At 39.9% G+C, this 22,353-nt stretch overlaps 1 protein-coding gene across 2 annotated transcripts in view; it reads right to left on the reverse strand.

Annotated features, from left to right (window-relative positions):
* LOC145993950 (serine protease inhibitor 88Ea-like) overlaps positions 1–22,353 on the reverse strand; it is a 65,949-nt gene that overhangs the window by 24,505 nt on the left and 19,091 nt on the right. For both annotated transcript variants that reach the window (XM_083129923.1, XM_083129924.1), the window contains exons 2-4: positions 16,562–17,170; positions 14,350–14,485; positions 4,839–5,065 (exon numbers count right to left, since the gene is read on the reverse strand). In XM_083129923.1, the coding sequence (XP_082986049.1) occupies positions 4,839–5,065; positions 14,350–14,485; positions 16,562–17,152 (954 nt within the window). In that variant the 5' untranslated portion in view covers positions 17,153–17,170. The remainder of the gene's footprint in view (positions 1–4,838; positions 5,066–14,349; positions 14,486–16,561; positions 17,171–22,353) is intronic.

Genomic DNA, 22,353 nt, shown 5'->3' on the forward strand with positions numbered 1-22,353 from the left:
TGAGTTTGATTTGAGGGTTTCTTTGTAACTTCCCCTTAAGGATAATATAATGAGTCTTTTCCGAAGCTATTTTGAGTTTAGCATGATCACACCAATTGGATAGCATATTGATTGCAGTGGATGCTTTATCTTCGATTTCCCTTCTTGAGTTACCGGAAGTGAGCATGATAATGTCATCCGCATAAGCTATGATCTGGTCTATGTCTGGATGGTCTTGTAGTTTCATAAGCGCAGGCTCCAAGTTAGTATTCCAAAGCTTGGGTCCCAGAATGGAACCCTGAGGACAACCTTTTGACGTGATCTTACTCATTTGTAGATCCGGATATTTGATGCTAATTTTTCTGTTAGAGAAATAACTTTTCAGAAGTAGGAAGAGTGTACCTGGGCAGTTCATATTTTTAAGTGTTTGAAAAAGGCTGGGCCACCACAAGTTGTCAAATGCCCCGGCGATGTCCACCATGATTCCAACCATGTACTTGTTTGGAGTGTTTTGTGTTGTAGACGATAGCAGGCGTAATGCATCGTCAGTGCATTTACCTTTCGTGAACCCAAATTGTATCCCTGATATGGGTTTGAGCAGGCGAAATTCTTTGAGTCTTTTTAGGATAAGTTTCTCGAAGAGTTTTCCCAAAACGTTGAGAAGGCATATTGGTCTGTATGAATTGACCCTGGTTTCATCTTTATTTGGATGTTTCTTGATGATTATTAAGTTTGCTTCCTTCCAGGTTTCTGGGAATATCTTCTGAACAAGGCACTCATTAAATAGTTGAGTAATGTAAGGCGTAAGTACTGGGGTGATTTCTTGTATTATTTCCACAGGAATTCCGTCTGGTCCCGGGGACTTCTTCATTTTCATGCTGCTTATTTCGTTTTCTACTTCCTGGGTAGTGAAAGGTAATATTGGTGATTCTGGATATGGCTGGTGATAGATTTTTCTTGTATCCTTATTTTCCTCGCTGTCGTTTTCAGGTTTGTCGTCTGGTATGAGATTCTTCATTAAGAAGTTGATGGTTTCTTCCAAGTCCTTTGTCATATTCGTGTTGTTCTCGTCATTAATTAAGGTGGAAATGGTTTGCGGTTTTTTATTTTGCCGGTAGCGATTTTATACGGGGTGCCCCATTTATTTAATTCCAGACGTTTTTCGATGAAGATATTCCATTGTTGTGTCTTATAATTTAGTAGCTCGGTTTCGTATTGCTTTTTTTTGGCACGGTAAATCTGGAGGTTGGCATTTCTGTATTGTGCGATGATGGATTTTTGATATAGTTTCCTGGCTTTTTGCATTTGTTTCTTAAGGTTGGTTAATTTCTTTGGCCATGGCTTCCTCTTCATTTTCCTTTGGTTATTTCTGGGTGATGAATTTTCAATTGCTTGTCTGTTCTCGAACAGGACAATGGCGGAGTACTCTACCCACGAGCTTGCTGATATGCATCTCATTTATGGAGAGACAAACCAAAACAGCCGTGAAGCACGGCGTTCGTTTCACGAACCAATAGGCGGTTATCAACACATGCACTCTTTCAAAGACTTGATGCTCGACTGCGTGAAACTGGATCTCTACTACCCCGTAGGTGGGATTGTGGAAGACCCCGCACTGTGCGCACTGTGCAATTTGAAGAGGACGTGTTGCGGGCGCGATACGAGACCGTCCTGGCACCAGCACACGTGTCATTGCTCGTACGCGACAAACCGACCATAGCAATGTGTTCCGCGTTCTTCAGGAGGAGGGATTGCACCCATATAAATTTCATAAGGTGCACCACATACTGCCCAATGGACTTTCCCCTACGCATGGAATTTCTCCCAATGGTACTTGCAACAAACCTCTTGCCATTCCAGATTTCCCAACAATAGTTTTGTGGACCGATGAGGCAATGTTCACCAGGGACGGCATGTTCAATAGCCACAACAGCCACGTCTGGGATATGGACAATCCGCATGCAATCATTGTGCGCCATCATCAACATAGGTTCGCAGTGAATGTGTGGCGTGGCGTAGTAGGTGACCACTTGATAGGCCCGTTCAATTTTGCCCTCTACTTTGTGTGGTGGGAATTATCGGGTGTTTCTACATGACGTATTACCCGAACTTTTGGAAAACGTGCCACTGGCAGGTAGACAACGTATCTGGTTTCAACACGACGGCGACCCCGCACATTTCGACCGGGGAGCCAGGGCCTTACTCAACGATATTTCGGCGATCGTTGACTTGGCAGGGGTGGACCTTTACCGTGGCCACCTGGTTCCCCCGACCTCACACCACTGGATTTCTTTGTATGGGGAGAAATGAAAAGGCTCGTGAATGAAACCCTTGTGGAAAGTGCTCAGGACCTCGTTGCTCGTGTTAGTGCCGCTACTGGGACAATTGGTGACATGCCATAGGTATTTGCGCGTACCAGACAATCAGTGCTTCGCCGATGCCATCTTTGTCTTGAAGTCAATGGCGGACATTTTCAACAACGTCTCTGAGTATACCGGTGATTGTGAGCCCCTATCAGCACCGCATAGTGTCCTTTAGTGAAAGGTGCGAGCGAAGATGCTGAAGATCGCTGTACTTCATACCATCGATCTGTATGTGCGGAGGTTGTGCGCTTCTCAATGGAATCCCTTCAAGATGTGCTGTGCCTGGAAATGTTACATGCCATTGTGTGCGTTTTCTCGCCATTCTCCGTCTTCATTCCTTCGAGGATTACGAACATTCTTTAGGGAGCTCTCTTGTAGTATGTACAGCCTGATGTCATGTAGCCATTGTTTAACTTTTGTTTTTCGTACTGCAAAGTAGTGTGTCAACATTAAGGGATTGAAAACATTTTTTTTTATGATTTTCCGGTATTTTTTTCCATTTGGGATGGTGTCCCAGCAGTAGTGGGACATGCGACAACTTGGTTTCTTTTCTTTTCGTACCGCAGTGTGAACCGTGTACAACAGGAGATTTTCAGTTATTTTCTTTTTTCCCGGGTGTGGGACGGTGTCCCAGCAGTAGTGGGACATGTGGACATACGTCGTCATTTTTTACTGCCTACATTCCGATCTCAACATTATGTTGAAAATAGTAGTAAATTTCCTATATTTTCCATCAGGGGATTCCCCACTTTCTTTGAGAGTCCCCTTGCGCAATTTACACTGGGCCTCAATTGCTGCACCATTGTATTTGTCAGGCACGACTTTATTTGTATTATTTTAATCCGACATTGATATATTTCTTCCTTCTTGAGTTATTGTACTTTACACATGGTGTGAGGCGATTTTCGCACGCCTGTCACTCGCAAACGGTGCCGATTTCGACATTTTTTCACATGGCATTTTTTCCTTGTTTCTACTTGGCGATTCACCTCCCAAGCGTTGTAAACGGAATTTTGCACCACCCTGTATATTAGAGAGATCTGTTTTTGCACTCCATGGTAGCAGATATTAAAAGTCGGGAATATTTTGCTATTATGGTTGACGAAACTTGTGACATATCCATTCGTGAACAATTGACATTTTGCATTCAAACTGTAAATAAAAATTTTAATATTTTTGAGGAATTCATGGGCTTTTATGAGATTCCGAACACTGAGGCCAAAACTTTAAAAAGGGAGGGAGGGAGTCATTCATTAATTTTTTTCAGTGATCAGAGCCCCCCCCCCACCCTCAATAATTTTGACAAGTCTGCGCCCCTGATTGTGGAATAGAAAAAGTTGTATCTAATAGTATCTGTTGCAAATATTTTAAAACACTGTCAACATGTAATTTTTTTTATTTCATAGAGATTGACACTAAACTTCACTGTTAATAATGATCATTATTATTGTCCCACACCATGACCGTGTGGTATAAGGTGTCATGCTTTGGACACCGGCTATGGGACGCGCAGGTTCGAGTCTCCTTGGGGTAGCATAACAACTCTTCTCCTGAGATTTCAGCCTGTGTATGGGACCAGGGGCCACCCACCATTGTGAGGAAATTGGGGAGCTACGAATGAGTATCATAATCTGGCCATGGAAACCTACAACGATGATGGGGGGGGGGGGGGGTTTGTTGTGCTGACCACACGTCACCTCATGACTGGTCGGATAATCTTCCACCTCCCCTGTTATGCCACGAGTCAATATGCAAGGAGGACATTCTCTAAAGAGGCCCGATACTCATGCCTCACTACACAATATATGATGCACTGTAGCATACCTGCCAAATTAAGAGGGGAATGTAGCACTACCACAATGCCTTCATATTTTGGGGGGGATAACAGTCCCAGGTCTTTATCTGGAAAGAGACTTACACTGGGACAAAATTGATTTGAAAATGACCACAAAATGAATAGAGGGGGAGACTTGAAATATGGTAAAAATACAAAAATATATAACTGTCTCACATGACCTAAAAGTTATAACTGAAAATCGTGTGTGTAGGGAAAGGATGGGGGGGGGGGCTCATGATGTTATTCTAGGCCTTCATCAGTGCTTGAAGTGGAAATTACTAGCTGCGGATATGTTTGGTAGAGTCTTGTAGCTGAGTGAAAGGATTCTCCTATGACTTAACATGTCAACAGTGAGACACCTGGGATGATGCTTTGCAAAATTTTGCTGGATGGAGGATACCCTCTGCCTCACTTCGAGCACTGGCCTCCACATGTATACATCCAGGCCTGACCAGCCTGTGTGGCAGAACATATTGAGTGGCAGACTAGCAATTTCACCCTGGAAAGTTCCGTGTTACAACCCCCACCAACCCCTCCCCCCCCTTTGGGTATGCCACTGCCCTTCACTAATTCCTCATCCAATCCTCTCTTGTCTCCGCCATCGTGATTAGCTTAAGAAACAACATATAAATAAATTAAGAAAAATTAGAAATACTAACCGGCACCAATTCCACCGTCTGCTCAGTTCCGAACTTGGGGAAAGAAACTTCAACGGGTCGTGTGATCATTGAGTCCATAGCTTCCTGCAGGTTCTCTGGAGTGAGATTCTCGATCACGGCTTCAATTCCATCCTTCTTGACAAACGGAGGGAGCAGGACTATCATGCTAACATCTTCTCCTTTGTAGGGAAGCTCCAAAACATGGGCACCCAGAGTCTCTGACACCACTGGAATATAATGCAAATATTTTAAAGAGATGTTCTAATTTTAAACTTGATACAAATGTTGCTGTATTAGCATCAGCAGAAATTTCCATAGTGGTGGTCATGCATGCATGATGAGGTTACCGCCCTTTCCGAAATTTTGAGACAATCAAGTCAAAATTTTCAAATGAAAACAATAAAGAACTAGGTGAAAAACCAAACCAACCAAACCTTCCTTAACCCTTTACAGACAAGACTTTGAATATCAAGTTATTCCCGGGAGAAATATTTTTTTTGTTGTTTTTAAAAAAATCATAGAAAATACGTTAGAGACATTTTTTTTCTAAAATCTACAACACTTCCTCTTTCCAAATATATTTAATGTGTTACACTTCATAAAAACTTTCTCACATTTATGATTTTTTCTGTAATTTTTTTTTGAAAGTTTACAAAAGATTATAACATTGCATAAAAGTTACTATAAACATTAATTTATGAAATAACCTAAAAATTTTCAAAAAGAATTGAAATCATCACAAACTGTGAAATCCGAAGTGGAATCATCATAAGAAATTTTCACAATGTGCAAATAAATAAATTATTCAGTGTTATTCTCAAGAGTATAAACAAAAGTTCAACTTAATTCAACATGAGTACAAGTAAAATTCAGGAACAAAGAAAAGGTGACATCTAGCAGTTGATATTTAAAAGAGGTGGTTACAACACATGTGGGCGATTATGTCCCATCATTCATTCACATTATAATTTTACAATGAATTACAGACTATGCCCATCGTCTGCCTTATTGGGCAGAAATTGTACGATGGGCATGGTTAAAATGACCCCTCATTACCATTTTTGTCTTTGAACTACTTTCAAAACGATGATTAAAAATGGTTATCACAGAATATGTGTATCCCACTCATATGCTAGTGATAAGGCCATTGATACAAAATGAATGGTAGAAACATTAAGAATAAATTATTATTTTGACAAATTATTTTAACATTGGGAGATTCTCCTCAGTACACCAGATGAATGAATATCTATCAACTGTAGATTTTAATTTTGTCCACAATAATTTAGATAATTAAAATGGTGAAATTCATAGTTAATCTAATTTGTCGTTAACTTCCGTGCACAGAATTCAAGAAAAATTTTAAAACTTAGGGAAATATTTTACTTATTGCTTGGCCTCCAACCATTTTTTAAATTTAACAAATTCCAGGAGCCGTTTATTTATTTGTCATATAATCTTTTTAGCAACCATATTTTTTAACCTTTGGTTATTCTGCTGTGATAATATTAATTAACATAACTTTGTTCCGGACTATCAAAAGAATAAGCTTTTCTTTCTAATTTGAAGTAATTGGTGGCTTGGGTGCCATGAGAAATTTTTGTAGAGGTGGTTAGGCTTTTGGTAAAACTTTAATAGTACAAATAATAATAATAATAATGCTCATTATTATTTTATCTTTGGGGAGAGACTTCTGGTTGATCCACCGGATGAGACAATATCCACCACAACTGTATTTTTCCTTATTTTTTACATTTCATCAGTGACGTGCACTGAGGAGTAGCTAGTCTAGCAGAGATAGATCAATCAATCTCACATCTCTAATTATATTCAAATCACAATATTTATTGTATTGTTAAAACCACCACAGCTCATGTGCAACACCTTTTTTTCCACGCTCTTCTCGTCCATCGGTGTTCTCCGCGGGTAAAGCTGCCTGGATACCCTAGCTCGCTCTTCTTCCGCCTGACCAGTGTCCAGGTAGAAATGGCCGCCCGAACGAAAAGGAAGATTTCTACCTCTAACTCCCTTGCCCCCTTGCCCCCCGCTGCAATGGTTGAAAGCCCAGGCTTTCAGGTCCTCCAGTCTATCTCCTATAGGACAGATAGGGGATTGATTGGTTTCTCATAGATTTTTTTGTAAATCCTCTAAAGAACTCAGGGTAAAATTTTCTGCAGTTCTCTATATTTACACAACATTTTACACGTTGTACAATATGTATGTATAATATGGGATGTAATTTTATTATTTATGAAATGGGAACGTGTTATGTGCAGACAATAATGTTATGCTTTCTTTCTTTCTTTTTTTTTTCAAGTATGGAATATATAATGATTAAATTACAAATATGTGCTCGGGCTCTCTCGCACTCTCATTTTAGTAGTGTTTTATTTAAATATACTACTCTTGGCCACTAACAGTCATAAATACGGATGTATTTATTTGGGCAAGAGAACGCATGTTCATATTGTTGTTGGTTTGGTATATTTTACTTCGCTTTTCTGCCACATTTGGTTATTGTGAAAATGAGGATTAGTGATGATATGATGAAATTGATGAAGGGACCTCATATGAACAATCTAGGCCATCCAGGCAGGATTCGAACCCGTGATGAGTGCGCATTCTTGTCCTATGTGTTGTACTCTGCAGTGAATAATGAAATAATTTGGAATGAAAAATGTATCTCACAACTCAAAAAGCCAAATTAATATTATTGAAGAAACCACAAAAGAGTGTGTTTTGTTTCCTGTTTTGTTTCTGTGCATAAAGTGGAATTAAAACATCAAATCAACCAACTGTGCGGGAGTGGTTATCACAGCGTGCTACGACACCAGGAGTTCCGGGTTCGAACTCCATCCTGGGCATGGGTGTTCTTTGTGTTTGTACCTTCATTAATTTTATCGTATCATCTTCGCAATTAACCAAATGTAACAAAAAAGCGACGCTAAGTAACAAAAATGAAATCAAATCATTGATTGATTGCTCGATTTGGTTTATTTTACTTCATTTTTCCGCCACTTCTGGCTAATCGCGAAGATGATACAATAAAATTGATGAAGGGACACACACAAAGAATACCCATGGCCAAGCCGAGATTCTAACCCAGGATCTCTGGCTTAGTAATCAAATCAAATAGTGTATTATTTTCGAATGAGGGAGGGGGTTACGTGTACTTTTTTTTAGAACTCATTCATCATTTAGCAATCTTTTCCTGTTATTGACATTCTTTTTTAAGGAATACTGGGCCCTAAAGGGGGGAGGGGTGTGACCCCCCTCTTGAGCACACCACTGACTGCTACCTCAAGTGTCGACGTCACCGCACGTCACTGCATTTCATTCAGTTAAGTGTACTGAAATGCATAGTTATTCTATTCTTTTATTGACTTTTACAAACCTCGTTAAAAAAAAAAGCTTTATGGGGAAAAGTTTAGTTGTTATATTTATGCTCTGTCACCTCTCACATAACACCTTATTTTTGGAATTTTGAAAAGTGTTGAATCATTTGTTCTTGGCATTAAATTGTAGAATATGAAAACATCACCTAATTGCAGTATTTTATACTCAATTTTTTCGATTAATGCAGTTTTTACTTTGGTTGTACTGTTCAAATACTAACTGACCGAACTTAATTTCAGTTATTAACAATAACAAGCTTTCTGTCTTTTGTAACTTGAAATGAACGATGCCAATTTCCTTGGGTTTTTGATGTAGGTAAGTACAGAAAATATTTTAAGTTTTTCTTAAATGTGCTTGAAGTAATATTGTACTTCTTTGAATGTCGGTGCTAATAAGTAATATCAAACAAGCCTAGGTTTATAAATGTGCAAGCTTAGGGTTGATTCCAATCTCTCGAGAGATTTCATAAAATGAGAAAATCTACATCATTGCAAAGGCATCATTATTACATTTCATCCTTGCTCAAGAGACAATCAGGGAGAGCATTACAGGGGTGGATCAAGCCCCCCAAACCAGGTCTCAGTCACCCCGGTAGCCCCCCATAATTTTAGTAGTAAGGTAGATGCATTTGAACCAAAAACTTAAAAAGTTAAATTTACATTTTTCCATTATGAAACTTCCATTGGGGCAAGTACAATATTCAAGTACATTTCCTAGTTCGGTTAGATCGCAAATAATTACTTTATTACAATACGTTCTGAAATCAATGGACCACTGGTCTTTCGATACTAAGTAATTTGCCAATCAGGAGTCGCCAAACTTGCTATGAAATCATCTGCCTGCCTGGAAGATGGACGTATTCAGTGGATGTGATATTGTTCTTTGATTCTTGTTAGCAGCCTCTGTAAATCGTATCACTATATTTCGGAATAGGTCTAGCAGGTGTGACAAAATTTTTTTATAAGTAGGTGACGTTCTAAATCTAAAGAAGCGTTATGTTTCCTTTCTGTTTGTTAGTTGCTCATTGGAGTACCGACAACTGCATAAGAATTAGAGATGTTCTCTCATTGGTTTCATCGTTATATCTATTCTTAAGTAACTAATTATCCAGCATTCTTAAACCCAAAAGTTTATGGCTGCAGCAACACAAGGCTTCCTATCCTTATCACTGCAAATATTCGAGAGGGAGAAATACGTAGTAAAAGAATGAAAGAGTACACAAAATACCAAATTCCTAAATGTTAAAACATTGGAAGTATTAAAATTGGCCTCCCAGCCCCCATGGTCTAACAATATAATTCCTGCCTTCATATCAAGGAGTCCCAGGTTCAATCCCAGTGGAGGTAACATTTCACTAAATCATTCAGATACCACTAGAAGGGCTTCCCCTATGGCATAATGGCAACATCATCAACTTGTAATAAGGTTACCGACAGTGGCGCAACCACAGGGAAGCATTGGCTCCCCCTCCCCCAACCTTGGTCGGAAATAAGTTCTAGGGGGGCAAACATTGACGGCCAAATGTACCTGCAGGGGGCAATCACCACCCACAACTTCAAATTTTATGCAAATAAAAATACTTTTCGTCAAATTTTCTTGCTCGCTTCGCTTGCAGTGCCTGCTTTTCTTCGTCTTATCAAGTTCAGACTCGTTGCTGGGCTCCGAATGATCTGAATGTAAATAATCTGTAAAATTTGTGGTTTTAAGTTCACTTTACGCACAGAAAGGCTAATCAGGACTGGACCTACAGTTTAAAGTGGGATCCGAACCACTGTGTGATGTGCCTCCACCGGGTATCAGACCCGATACCCCTTGATCACAAGGTGACGATGTTACCATTACACCATCGGGGAGGCACAAAAGTTGTACAAGAGAGAATTCATTGGCGTCCCGTGAAATTATTTGCACCCTATTAAATCAATATTGATTTCAGTCTGCAAAAAAAAATTGTGCAATATAGCATTGTTCTCTGTAATGCATTGTAAATTACCATACAGAGAAATAAAACTTGGTCTTAATTGATTTTGTTTTAAAACCATGAACAATTGTTTTAAAGAAAGGGAGCCTGCACATTTGAGAGGCAATTTATGTAATTTTTGCTGTTGGTATATTGTGAGATAGATGAATTCATTGTGTAATGTATTTAAATAATACATGTTATGTACCAATGAAACTTTGAATACGCACACAATTTAGTGTCCACATCGCTCCATGTTGCATATATGTGAAACATATATCGTGCATGAAAGTTATACATGTTAATGTAAAAAAGAATTATATTTGGAATGCATTTATCAAGCATTTTCTGTGTTTCAAAAATAGTTTGTGTGCTTGTTTTCCATTACTAATGTGAAATTGAACGTGTTGAAAAAATCATTCAAATAGTTTGTTCAAACACAAATGATATAGCACCAACTTCTACCCTCTTTCTGCATAAGTTACAAGGGTAATAACATCTTCATACTACTACTACTAATAATAATGATGTTGATCCCGAGTTCGAATGCCAGCTTGGGCATGGATGTTTAATCATATCATCACTCATCCCCAAATTTGCCAAAAATGGCACAATAAGTGAAGTAAAATAAAGCAAATCAATAATAATAATATAATATTTGGTCTAGGAATTAATTTGTGCGCCTGGACAAGAGATGGCGTAATGAGCGTATCGTCTCACAGTTCCGTGTAGCCACACATGCGTTGAAAACTCCTGTCAGCGTGCATCGTTCGTAGTATAGGGCAGTTGATTGACGCGTCAACAACAGCATTTTGTAGTCAACTGAACATGGTGCAGTTCATGCCAGATAAAGTGTTTTTGCAGGGTGTTCTGCTTCATTACTTTAACATGCAGAAAAGTGCTACCGAAAGTCATCGTATTTTGGTGGAAGTGTATGGTGACCATGCCAGGCATGGTTGGCCCTATAGCGCACAGGATCAGTGAACCCCCAGTAATATACGATAATCACCTCGAGAATGAACAATAAACAATGTCTTTACATTTTCACATTATTTCGCTAAAATTTCTACACAATAAGTCATGTATTTGTGTCCGTAACACAGCGAACTCTTTTGCTGAAAAGAAGAAACCGCGAATCGGCCTCCCTGATACAGACCATCAGTTGAATCCCCACAGGACAGCTCGTGCCATTGTGAAAGCTTCGTGCGGGAGCAGAAGCGCGAGGAGGGTATAGGACAAAATACATGGAAGATGAGATTGCAGAACCTATGTCTCCACCCAAGGGTCATGCGCAGTTCGTTCTCTCGCAGAAGCCGTGGGACAAGGCTCCGTTCTCGCTGCTTCCTCCCTTCCAGTGTTGCTGTGTGCGGTTCAAGTTTGAAGCGCACGCATTACATATTCAATCTTCTGTTGTATCATTTTTGCACCGAAATTCTTGGAATAAATGCAAGATTGTGGCAGAGATGGATGAGTGAAAACAAATAAAAGCTGGAATTAGATGCGATGAATTAAAATAAAGGAGATACATTACCAAAATACCTTGTGCATGCATTCAGAGGTTTTTCCTTAAAGGTGGAAACACTTCGGGTTCGCGAAAGAGAAAGAATGGCGCGAAGACGTGACTCGCTGTCGCTCGGTGTCAATCGTCTCAAGTTTGTTAGTTTTTGAAGTGCTTGGATACTTGTTGGAAAGTATTAAATGATGCTGCGAGTGAAGCGAGGGATGGACTTTGCCTAGGTTATGTCATTTGATGCAGTGCAGGCGTTGCTGTCCGGGCAGGTAAGAAATGACCGATAGAAATGCACATAATTAACGTAAACAAACTTCCTTGTCCACTGAAAAAAAGCGTGTTCTGGTCGACCAGCCCCAAATTTGAACAAAGCTGTCGCGTATAAATGAAAGGGTCTCAGGTTCGATTTCTAGTATGCACATGCCATTAGTTGCCATTTCCCTCTGATAAGTGTAGGACTAGTTCTGATTAGTCGGCATGGACGTCCGGAAGGGGAAAAGGGGGCCGCCCCCCATGGAAATTGAATGTCAACCAAAAATTATATATTACACGCATATAATTTACTTTCAGTCACAGTAATTTTTGGTAATTATTATAAAAGCGTTGCAGTAACTTCAGACTGAAGGAGTGTTTTTTACCCCTCCTGGGAAAAAATATATTCCTTGCCCCTACTTGACGACGTCCATGATTTTCCAACAAAACCCCACTTTTTTCATAAAGGCACAATTATTGTAGTTTCAGCCCTAAATTTATTCGCACACCCCTACTACAAAACCTTATACTCCCAGATGAAAAAATTCTGGACAAATCTTTTAAGCCCTCCCCCCATCCTTTTGTTAGGCGAAAGAAGTCTAATTGCGGAAACTGAATATGTGTCACATGACTTCAGTGAACCCCCGGGTACATAATGCACGAGCCGCGCCTGGACCATGCGCTAGCTGAGCGAACGTGTCAAAAGTGGTTTGCACGGTTTAGAAGTGGTGATTTCGGCCTGGAAGACCAAGAGCGACCTGGACAGCCAAAAAAATTTGAAGACGAAGAATTGAGAGCATTGCTCGATCAGGATTCGTGTCAAACGCAGGAAGAACTTGCAGAAGCATTAGGCATTGATCAAACAACAGTTTCCAAATGGCTCAAAGCCATGGGAATGATTCAAAAGATGTCACATTGAGTTCCACATGAATTGAAAGACAGAGACATTGAAAGACGAAAACCATTTGCGAATTGCTGCTTCAAAGACAGAAAAGAAAGGGGTTTTTGCATCACATTGTTACTGGCGATGAGAAGTGGATCCATTACGAGAACCTGAAACGAAAAAACGCCTGGGTGAAGACAGGTGAACCAGGTCCATCACAACCGAACGAGATATTCACTGTGCAAAGGTTATGCTGTGCATATGGTGGGATATGAAAGGTGTGGTGTACTATGAGCTGCTGCAACCGGGTGAAACTATTAATGGAGAACGTTATCGACGACAATTAATGTGTTTGAAGCAAGCTCTGGCCAGGAAACTACCAGAATGGGAGAACAGACATGATAAACTTATATTTCAACATGATAACACTTGCCCACATGTCGCAAACCCGGTCAAAACCTATTTAGAAAATGTCGGATGGGAAGTTTTACCCCACACGCCGTATTCACCAGACGTTGCTCCTTCGGACTACTACTTGTTCGATTGCATGAATAACGATTTGATTGGACAGCGGTTCACTTCTTCAGAAGATATCGAAAAATGGGTCTCTGACTGGATCGCTTCAAAGGATGAGGACTTCTTTCGCCATGGAATCCGTAACTTGCCTGACAGATGGGCGAAAGTGGTGGCTCGCGATGGACAATATTTTTCTTAAGGTATTTATGTATTTTGTGTTTGAACTACAGCTTCAATGTGTGTGTAACAACGGCACGAATTAATTCCTAGACCAAATAATAACAGTATTATTTAAAACAATAATAATATTATTATTTATAATAATAATAATAACAATTATTATTATTATTGGTATGTTTATCCCCCCAGACAAAAAATCGTGGTTGCGCCTCTGCAGCAGACTTGTGATTTTACTATGTGTTGCGCTAACCAAATACTCCACCGGATAGTGTGTTAGTATAAGTAGTAAGAGTGCTAGACAATGCCAATAAAGAACCATTGTCTCTAACATTCAGAGAAATATTAGCATTAGTATTTAATTGTTAAGTCAGGCACTCTGGCAGATCATTCTAAGGTGCAAGCTTGCAAGATGCATGCAGGCTCGAGTCTCCTGGGGGAAGCGTAACAACTTTTCTCTGAGATTTTGGCCTGTTTATTTGACCGATGGCCACCCACCTCTGTGACAAAATTAGGGAGCTATGAATGAGTAACGTAATCCAGCCATAGAAAACCTACAACCAGGACTGGGGATTCGTCGTGCTGACCACACGCCACCCTGCAACTGGTTGGAGTGAGGCTCATAGGTAGGCTCTGGCCCTCATGGGCTGTTATGTCATGGGTTATTTTTATTATTATATTTTTAAAAATTAATGACACATTAAATCAAAGGTCTCAGGCTGGATATTTAAGAATAGAAAAACAAAATTAGTTTCATTTTTTGAGTTCCCCTACACACTGTGTAGCAATATCATAAATTTTGATTACAGAGTATACTTACAATGATTGAAGTGTCCCTTTTGACGCATCATGGTAACAAATGCCTGCTCCGTAGGTGAGATGTAGAAAATCTCCCTTCGGGTGGACTGAGGTTGAAATTTGGACTGCCAGAGTCCCTTAAAGTATGCACTATTTACCTGGAACATAAAAAAAAGGTATTATGACAAACTATTGACAACTTTTAAAAAATCAGAAATCATTAAAAACAATAGCACTCTGTTGTGGAGTGATTTAATTTTCACTGTTTACGGACTGAAATTCCTACATTATTATAACAAGCAAGTTTCCCTGTTTGGAATTGACCAATGAAGACAATCTAGTACCGGATGGTTTTGTAGGTACGTTGCTACAGTTATGGACAAAAAGAAGCACACTCGACCTTTCTCCCAATCTTGGCCAAGCGTAAAGTAACGTGTGCCCACCACTCAAGACACGGATGATGTGCTCTCGGTAGGCACATGTAGTCATGCTACTTTATGGAAAGATATGTATGAACAGTATGTTATGACCCTTTTATAGAAACCTACAGTGCGACCATGCTAAATCCCATGCATTGACCCTGTGTTGCCTCATTTCCCTATGAAGGAACTGAAGGTCAAACAATCAATTAGGCCTACTGCTTTAGCAATAGCCGACAGCATTAAAAATCACCCTCCCCAAAGCAGCCAGTAGGGAAACAGAATTTTTTTCAAAATAACCGTTCTGCGCTGTGATTGCACACTGGTTCCTGGCTTGACTCGAGAATAGTGGTATTAATATTAATATGCTCCCATGAAACTGTGGGTAGGGGTGTGGAAGAGCTCTTTCAAATTATATGGAACAGGGCTGAACGTAGAAAGGGGCCACTACAGTAATTAAATTTACTTCCAACATCTCACAAATTTTAAAAATCAGTTAGTCCTTTTTATAATAAGCTACTAATATGTGCAAATCGTGGATAACACAAATATACAAGGGTTGGATAAAAAGTAATGGCAACACTGGTATAATTGGTACTTGACTGTATTGGCAGAGGAGCACGTGTTACATTCCTTCAAAGTAATCGCCCCTCATCTCTACGACCTTCTGTCACACATATGGAAGGCATCGTACACTGTCAGCGCGTCCATCTCTGTTGATGTCCCGCAGTGACCGCCCTATAGCACGTATGATGGCTTCGCGCATGTTGTAGTGCTTCCCGCCCAGTGGTTCCTTCATTTTGACAAAACGGTCGTAATCACACGGTCTCATACCGGTGAATACGGTGGATGTTCCAGTACCTCCCACTACCAGTTATGCAGGAGCGCCGTCACATTGTTCGCAGTGTGACACCTTGCAATGTCAAGCAGGATGATGGGACACCGTGCCGTCGCTTCCTTCTTAATGCGAGACGAAGGTTGTGTTGCAAGAAGGTGCAGAAGTAGGCTGCGTTGACCGTCTGCCTGAGAGACGTTGTTCTTCTTAGGGTGCTTGCACTCTCGTCCTCTGCTTCAGAGCACTGCTGTTTTTGACTGAATAACATACAATCGCTCCCACTCACTATACTTCCTCGTCTGACATTCCTTTATCAGCCACGAAATGCTTGTGGCGCTGTGACTCACTCCTTTCACGGGACAGCAGTGTTGCCATTACTTTTTATCCAACCCTTGTACATTATATTTAACTATACTATGTAAATATAGTTGTATTGTTTAGTCGTTGTGGAAATGTGTTTGTGTTTCTACATTGTTCGCCACAAAACAGCTGCAAATGTTTGATATTTCAGTTCATAACTGGCTATAGTGTTGGAACCTCATTGCATTCAAGACTGTGTGATCATTCAAGAGCAACCCAAACATCATTACAAACTGAGGGAGTGTTTTTTAATAGAATAGGGCAGTTTTGATTCAAAGCTGTACCGCGAAGAGGAAAACCCTATGGTGCTGTTGTGGAGTTTTGAAATCCATTCGAGCGGTGTGAGAGTGAATGATGCAATCAGCAGCTTACATTGTTACCGTGCTTCTGCATTGCCAAAATATGCAGTACTTATCAGTGTAAATATACATGTAATGAATAAATAAAGCTGAAATGCACACTCATAGACTCGGACCACAAACTGCCACTGCCTGGGAGATCATTTAAGTACTGTTCGAGGCTTGGTTAGATTTCTTATGTATCATAAATTGTTGACTTTCTTTTCCAAAATATTTTGGTACAAAATAACACTAGAACAAGACATTGAGAACAGAACTTACCAAAACAAGATTGGTGTTTGGTGTGATTTTACCAGGTGGGATGAGATCTTTAATGCGATCCTTGGTCTGCTGCTCCACCCAATGATTGATAGTCTCTCTGGACTCTTCAGGGGCACCAACAAAATCCAGTCTCTGGATTTCTTCCTCGAACAAATGCTCCATGCACTCCCGGAGCTTTGTGTCGTTCTGGAAGTACAACCTGTTTGACACGATAAGCTCATAGCCGGAACTGTTCACTGCACGCATGCGCAGAAAGAACTTCTCCAGCCTATACGCTTGCATTGCACCAAGTTTGTCGAGCTCGTTCAAGTGAAGTGCAGACTGCAACTTGGTTTCCGTTGATCCTGCAGAACCGAAGTAAGCAAGCAACAGGGCATAGTATGTGCTGTAGGGTGAAAAGAAGATGTTTCCGCTTGCCGAACCCTGAACTATGGTCTTCAGCATGTCCAGACTGAAAGCCTGCTGGCCTGAGTACAGAGCCAGCTGGGCGCTTGGATTGGTGTTCTTCTTGGCATCATCTGACGTCAAGCACTGTCCCATGCATGTGGGGATGGCAACTGCCACTAACGCAAAAGTTGTGCACCACCTCATCTTATTTTTGTGATGTATCTGAAAACAAACAAACAAAAAAACATTTAGTATTTACATTAGCTGCTTCACTCTTAGTGCAATGATCTTGCAGTTAACAACTTTTATATTGCTACACAAGTATTTCTCAGCAAAGTGCCCATAAGTATTTTCATAATTTTTCTCTTTCATTCTACGTGTTTTTAAGGAATGGATTTTTGCGTATGCTGATGCAGAGGTTGTTAATTGTTGAAGCCCTTATAGTGTAAAACAAAGGCAATAAACATGGTGATGAAAAATTTGCTTGGCAATACTCATGCAACCCATTTTACCACATAAATGCTTTCATTAGGGGGGAAAATATGTGAATTGAATCCTAAGCTTCAAAGAAAAGAGCTATTACATTGCTACTCTGGGTATGGTAACTCGGTTGTAGTGAATATTCGGCTAGTGAACCCCCAACTTCAGTTTTAGTGAACATAAAAATGGAAATGTCCATGAATAATTATCATTGTAAGCATCATGAGTACATTCGGCACTTCAAAACAAACATTTTAAGTTAGATTTTGACATATGCCTATTGCTAGATAGGTTATCTTCTGTGTGAAGGTATGTTAATTCTACGCACCGTTTGGTTTTGTCAGCTGAGAATTGATAACTCCAATTTCTAATTGTGGAAGTGCTGGATTGGGGTCCTTTTATTTCCATTGTCTTGTTATCTTATCTGCTCTGTGCTCCTCCTTGCTCATTGTTGTTTGAAAATTGGTAAATGCTTTACATCAGCAGTGTTTCTAGTTTAGAGTTTTTAACAGTAAGGAAATGGGTAATCTAAATATTCTCAGTTAGCAATATGCAAATATATGGGGTTTGCTACGTGTAAATCTGTGACGTGGCAAGTTATATCAGCACCAACTGCATAGGCCACTCCACACGCTATGTCTGTCTTCAAGTATGTCTTGCTTGTGCAGTTCAAAACTGTACAGGACAAGATGTTGCAATTCTGGTGCGTCCACACGCTACGTCTTGCTGTACATTTTTTCCTACTCAGTTCCGTGCAGTCCATAATGGATGAAGTGCTACTCTGGTCAGTTTTCGCAGTTTGTCTTCCACAAAGAAGGCAAATTAAATGTCTCAAGAGCACGAGACGTTCAGGATGGTACAGGCACCAATTTTCTCATGTGACGTTACTTCGTGAATTGCGTGGTGAGAAACACTGTGTTATTTACTTGTCACCTATGTACTCTTATAAATATGTGAATAAATAAACCTTCATTGTAATGTAAACGTATAACATTATATTAGCACTACCTAACAGACTATTCCAAGAGTTCACTACGATTAGTTTTCCAAATTCCATAGAATACTTTACAATGTTTAAAAATAAAAAGTTATCATAAATATCCTATCTTGATTCTCTTATGAAAAATGTATTTACAATTCAGTTTGCTTAAAAATATTTCTATTACAAATAATAAACTAATTACAATGTACAAGTTATTTATATTGTCATTACTTTATGCCGCTCTTTTACCTCTTGGATTAATCGCGATGCATGGTTCGAACTTGGGACATCTGGCTTTGTAGAACATTACTCTGACAGTATTGCCATGGGGATAGGGTAAAGTAAGTTATTAAAACACACTTCCTGCGGGGTTGAAAAAAAAGTACCATTTGTGGTTTGGCTTATTTTACTTCGCTTTCCCGCTACTTTTGGCTAATTGCGAAGATGGAGATGGGTGATGTATGATCAAATTGATGGACACTCGCAAACACCCATGCCCAGGTCGGGATTCGAACCTGGGACCTATGGCTTCATAGCACGATGGGATAACCTCTCAGACACAGGCACTAAGATATGCTAATCTGGGCTGAAACTACAATTTAAAGTGTAAAACAGTTACCACAACGTCGTCGGAGACTTCATCGGTTCAATAAAATCAACATTCAATCTTATCGTTGCGATTAGCCCGGAAAGGCAGAAACCAATTCGTACTCTCTTGTAGTTTCTTGATCAGTCAAAAATCCAAATAAATGAAAATACTTCAACATTGGCTTGTGGACATCATCATACCCCGCGCCAGAATGAACTGATTGGTTCGTTCACTTGGCCAACTCTTTTCGGTAAACAGTCCTCATGGAATTGATTTTCCTTACTACTGTATCTCTGTTCGCTGCAAAGTCAATCTCTTTGTATTTTTGTATTAAGCTATCATAGGCGTGATTCTTCTTGTCCTGGTCACTTAGTTCTTTGATTTTACTCGCCACAAAAATGGAAAGCTCTTGGGGAGTTCAATGAACTCCGCTAAAAACTCGCGTGAACACTGACGAAGATTTTTCATTTTGTACAAAAACGAATTTATCAAGGAAAAAAGAGAGCAAGATTTTCGAACTCCATTAATTGTGTTTTAACGCAACTGAGCAACAGGGGGACAAAAGACTGAAGCGCGTCCACACGCACAGATTTGCTTGCGCAATCCTTTGAGGTTCGAGCACATATCTATGCTCTCGGGCTCAGTCTTTGGTTGACAATTTCCGCATGTTCTAAAATTTGCACAGTCTTCCGGTCCACACGCTATGTCTTGCATCAATTTGATCATACATCACCCATCCCCATCTTCGCAATTAGCCAAAAATAGCGGGAAAGCGAGGTAAAATACGCCAAACCACAAATGGTTAAAAGGTGGTACTTTTTTCAACCCTGCAAAAGGTGCGTTTTAATAACCTACTTTAACCTCCGTGGCAATATTGTCAGCGTAACGCGCTAGAAAGACAGAAGTCCCAAGTTCGAACCATGGTCATATGCGTGTGTTTCACTGCGTTCGTTAATCACTTCGTCATCCATTCTCACCGTCGCGATTAATGGAAGAGGTGAGAGAGCGGCATAAAGAAGTGCAAATATAAATAACTTCTACATTGTAATTAATGTATTATTTATAATATAAATATTTTTAAGCAAACTGCCAGAGAATACCGTGGAGAGGACTTGGTTCCCAGGTTCAAATACCGGGAAGCCCCCGGTCGGTTCTTTCTTCCCCTACTTTTCTTTTTCTCTAATAAGTATTTGTTCGGAAGGTGGTGTTAATCTTCCAATTAACAAAAAAATGTCTCAAGTGGGTCAGCAAGGGAAATAAACTGATTTTAAAATTTAAAATTAAGATTTGCTCCTCTGGTTAGGATATATCCTATATCCTATATGTTATTTGGCGACAATAATAAGTTGTCTTTTTTTTACTGTAAGTCAGAGTTGTTTATTTAGCGCCTGAGATAACTATGTTGTAGAAAATTGTGTATTTTTGCCATCGGGTTAATATAGAGCACAACACACTCACAAGAGAAATTATTTTTTCATAAAGTCTGTAAAATGTCTGTTACTGGTCCCTATAATTTCAAAGAGTTTGACTGTCCACTCTAACATATATATAGTAGTTTGACTAAACCTGAAATTTTGATAAAAATGGTCTCCTCAGAGAAGTACCACTTAAATCATGTAGTAAGAGGTGCATTGATTAGTATGATTGCAAGTCTTGAAATTTTGCATTTAAAAATTCATTTTTTTTTAAAACCTGAAAAGTGTAATTTTTCAACTACTTTGTAACGTGCTCTATAGAAATGTGTATTATTTATTGAGAATGTTTTGTGTCCTACATTTTGGGGCAGCATGTCCTACATTTCCCTTACAACGATCTGGTAACCCTAGTCACTTACAAACCCAGCCCTGAGTTATTGTAGAGTCTTGTGTTCTTCGACTGTATTTATAAGAGTTAGCATTTATGGGTAAACTTTGCAATGCCTTCCACTTTGTTAAAGTGCTTAGACTTTTGTAAACGGCTCTGCGCAGCCGGTGTTGTTAGCAGTGTCGAAGACTAGGGTCCAGGGCAGTGTCCAGATTGACAAGCGCTCCGTTCCGTTCTCTTCAGTTGCTTTCGTGTGACGTCGAAGTCGTCCGAATCTATGTCCCCTTGCAGTACGGTTGTCACTTTTCCCGCCAGGTGTCAGCCCGAACGTCACCCGCCGCGCTCTGGGGCGCAGGCGCACAGTACGGAAGCAGAAGGCAGACTCCAACCAAACATTACAATGATTTCCACCTATTTACTACTCATATTAAAAATGTAACATGCGATTTCTTCATATATAATTTTTCTACATTCAGTGTTATCGATAAAATGTCCAAGAATCACCGAGTTTTACATCGTCTATTCAGTAAACGTTGCCTGTACAAAGATATGCCTGGAATATGGCTGCCAAGGGGAGGGCCACAGCGAGGTCAAGCGTGCATCTGTCGCGCCTTTCACCTCTACCCTCAAACTCCCCGTAAGCTGCCAATTCGAACAACGGAGGTTGGCTGATTCCCCGGATGAAACGGTGCTCTAGGCGACATCTACTGTCGATTCGGAAGAGGCCTAGGGGCGTTGCAGAAGAAACGCCATGTTTTCTAGCGTCCGTCACTGTCTGCCAAAAAGGGGACGTTGAGGATAGTCCCCGTTTTGAACGTCAACGACCAATATTGAAATATATTTTACCTACTACGCCTATGCTTTAATTCTGAGACAAACCTGTGATATTATGTTGTTTATTAAGTGTTTAAATTAAGTACACGAGATTATTTCTTAGTGTAGAAGTTTAGAAAAGAAAAATGACAAAAATACTTCGTTCAATAATTTTTATTGTTATTTTTCATGGTTAACTTGAGTTTTGTTCTTTCAAAAAGGTTTAGTAACAAACTTTTGCATTACACCTCGGAATTTACATTGTTTCATATGAGTACCCTATTTTGCCCAACCGGTTGTCCAAAACGGGGACGTTGCATATTTTCCAGAAAAAAATGTTTTTCCTGCCTCCCCTAATGTATTTTTTTTACACACAACCTTGTTTCCTGATAGTCCAGGACCTACGTAAGTACAAAAGAAAAGATTTGAAACATTTTTTCATTTGTAAACTTCCTTTTGGTGGGCCAAAATATGTTAGTGTCTCATTTTGGACGACTCTCATAAATGTGTACCCCTCGCTACTCCAATGACGAATTAATGGCATTCTTCTACTGGCCAATGAATGCCTTTCTATTGTTTCAGGTCGCACCTTAGTTTATAAATCTTAATTACGTGTTGCCTGCATTATCTTGTAAAGAGTATTTTCATGGTATCTTTCTCACAGCGCAGCATGATATCTGAAGAATGACGCGAGGAAGGGGGAGGGGAGAACAGAAATAAGTGATCGGGTTTCCCCAG

This window comes from Lepisma saccharinum, chromosome 10, assembly GCF_977018435.1.
Source record: "Lepisma saccharinum chromosome 10, izLepSacc3.1, whole genome shotgun sequence".
NCBI lineage: Eukaryota > Metazoa > Arthropoda > Insecta > Zygentoma > Lepismatidae > Lepisma > Lepisma saccharinum.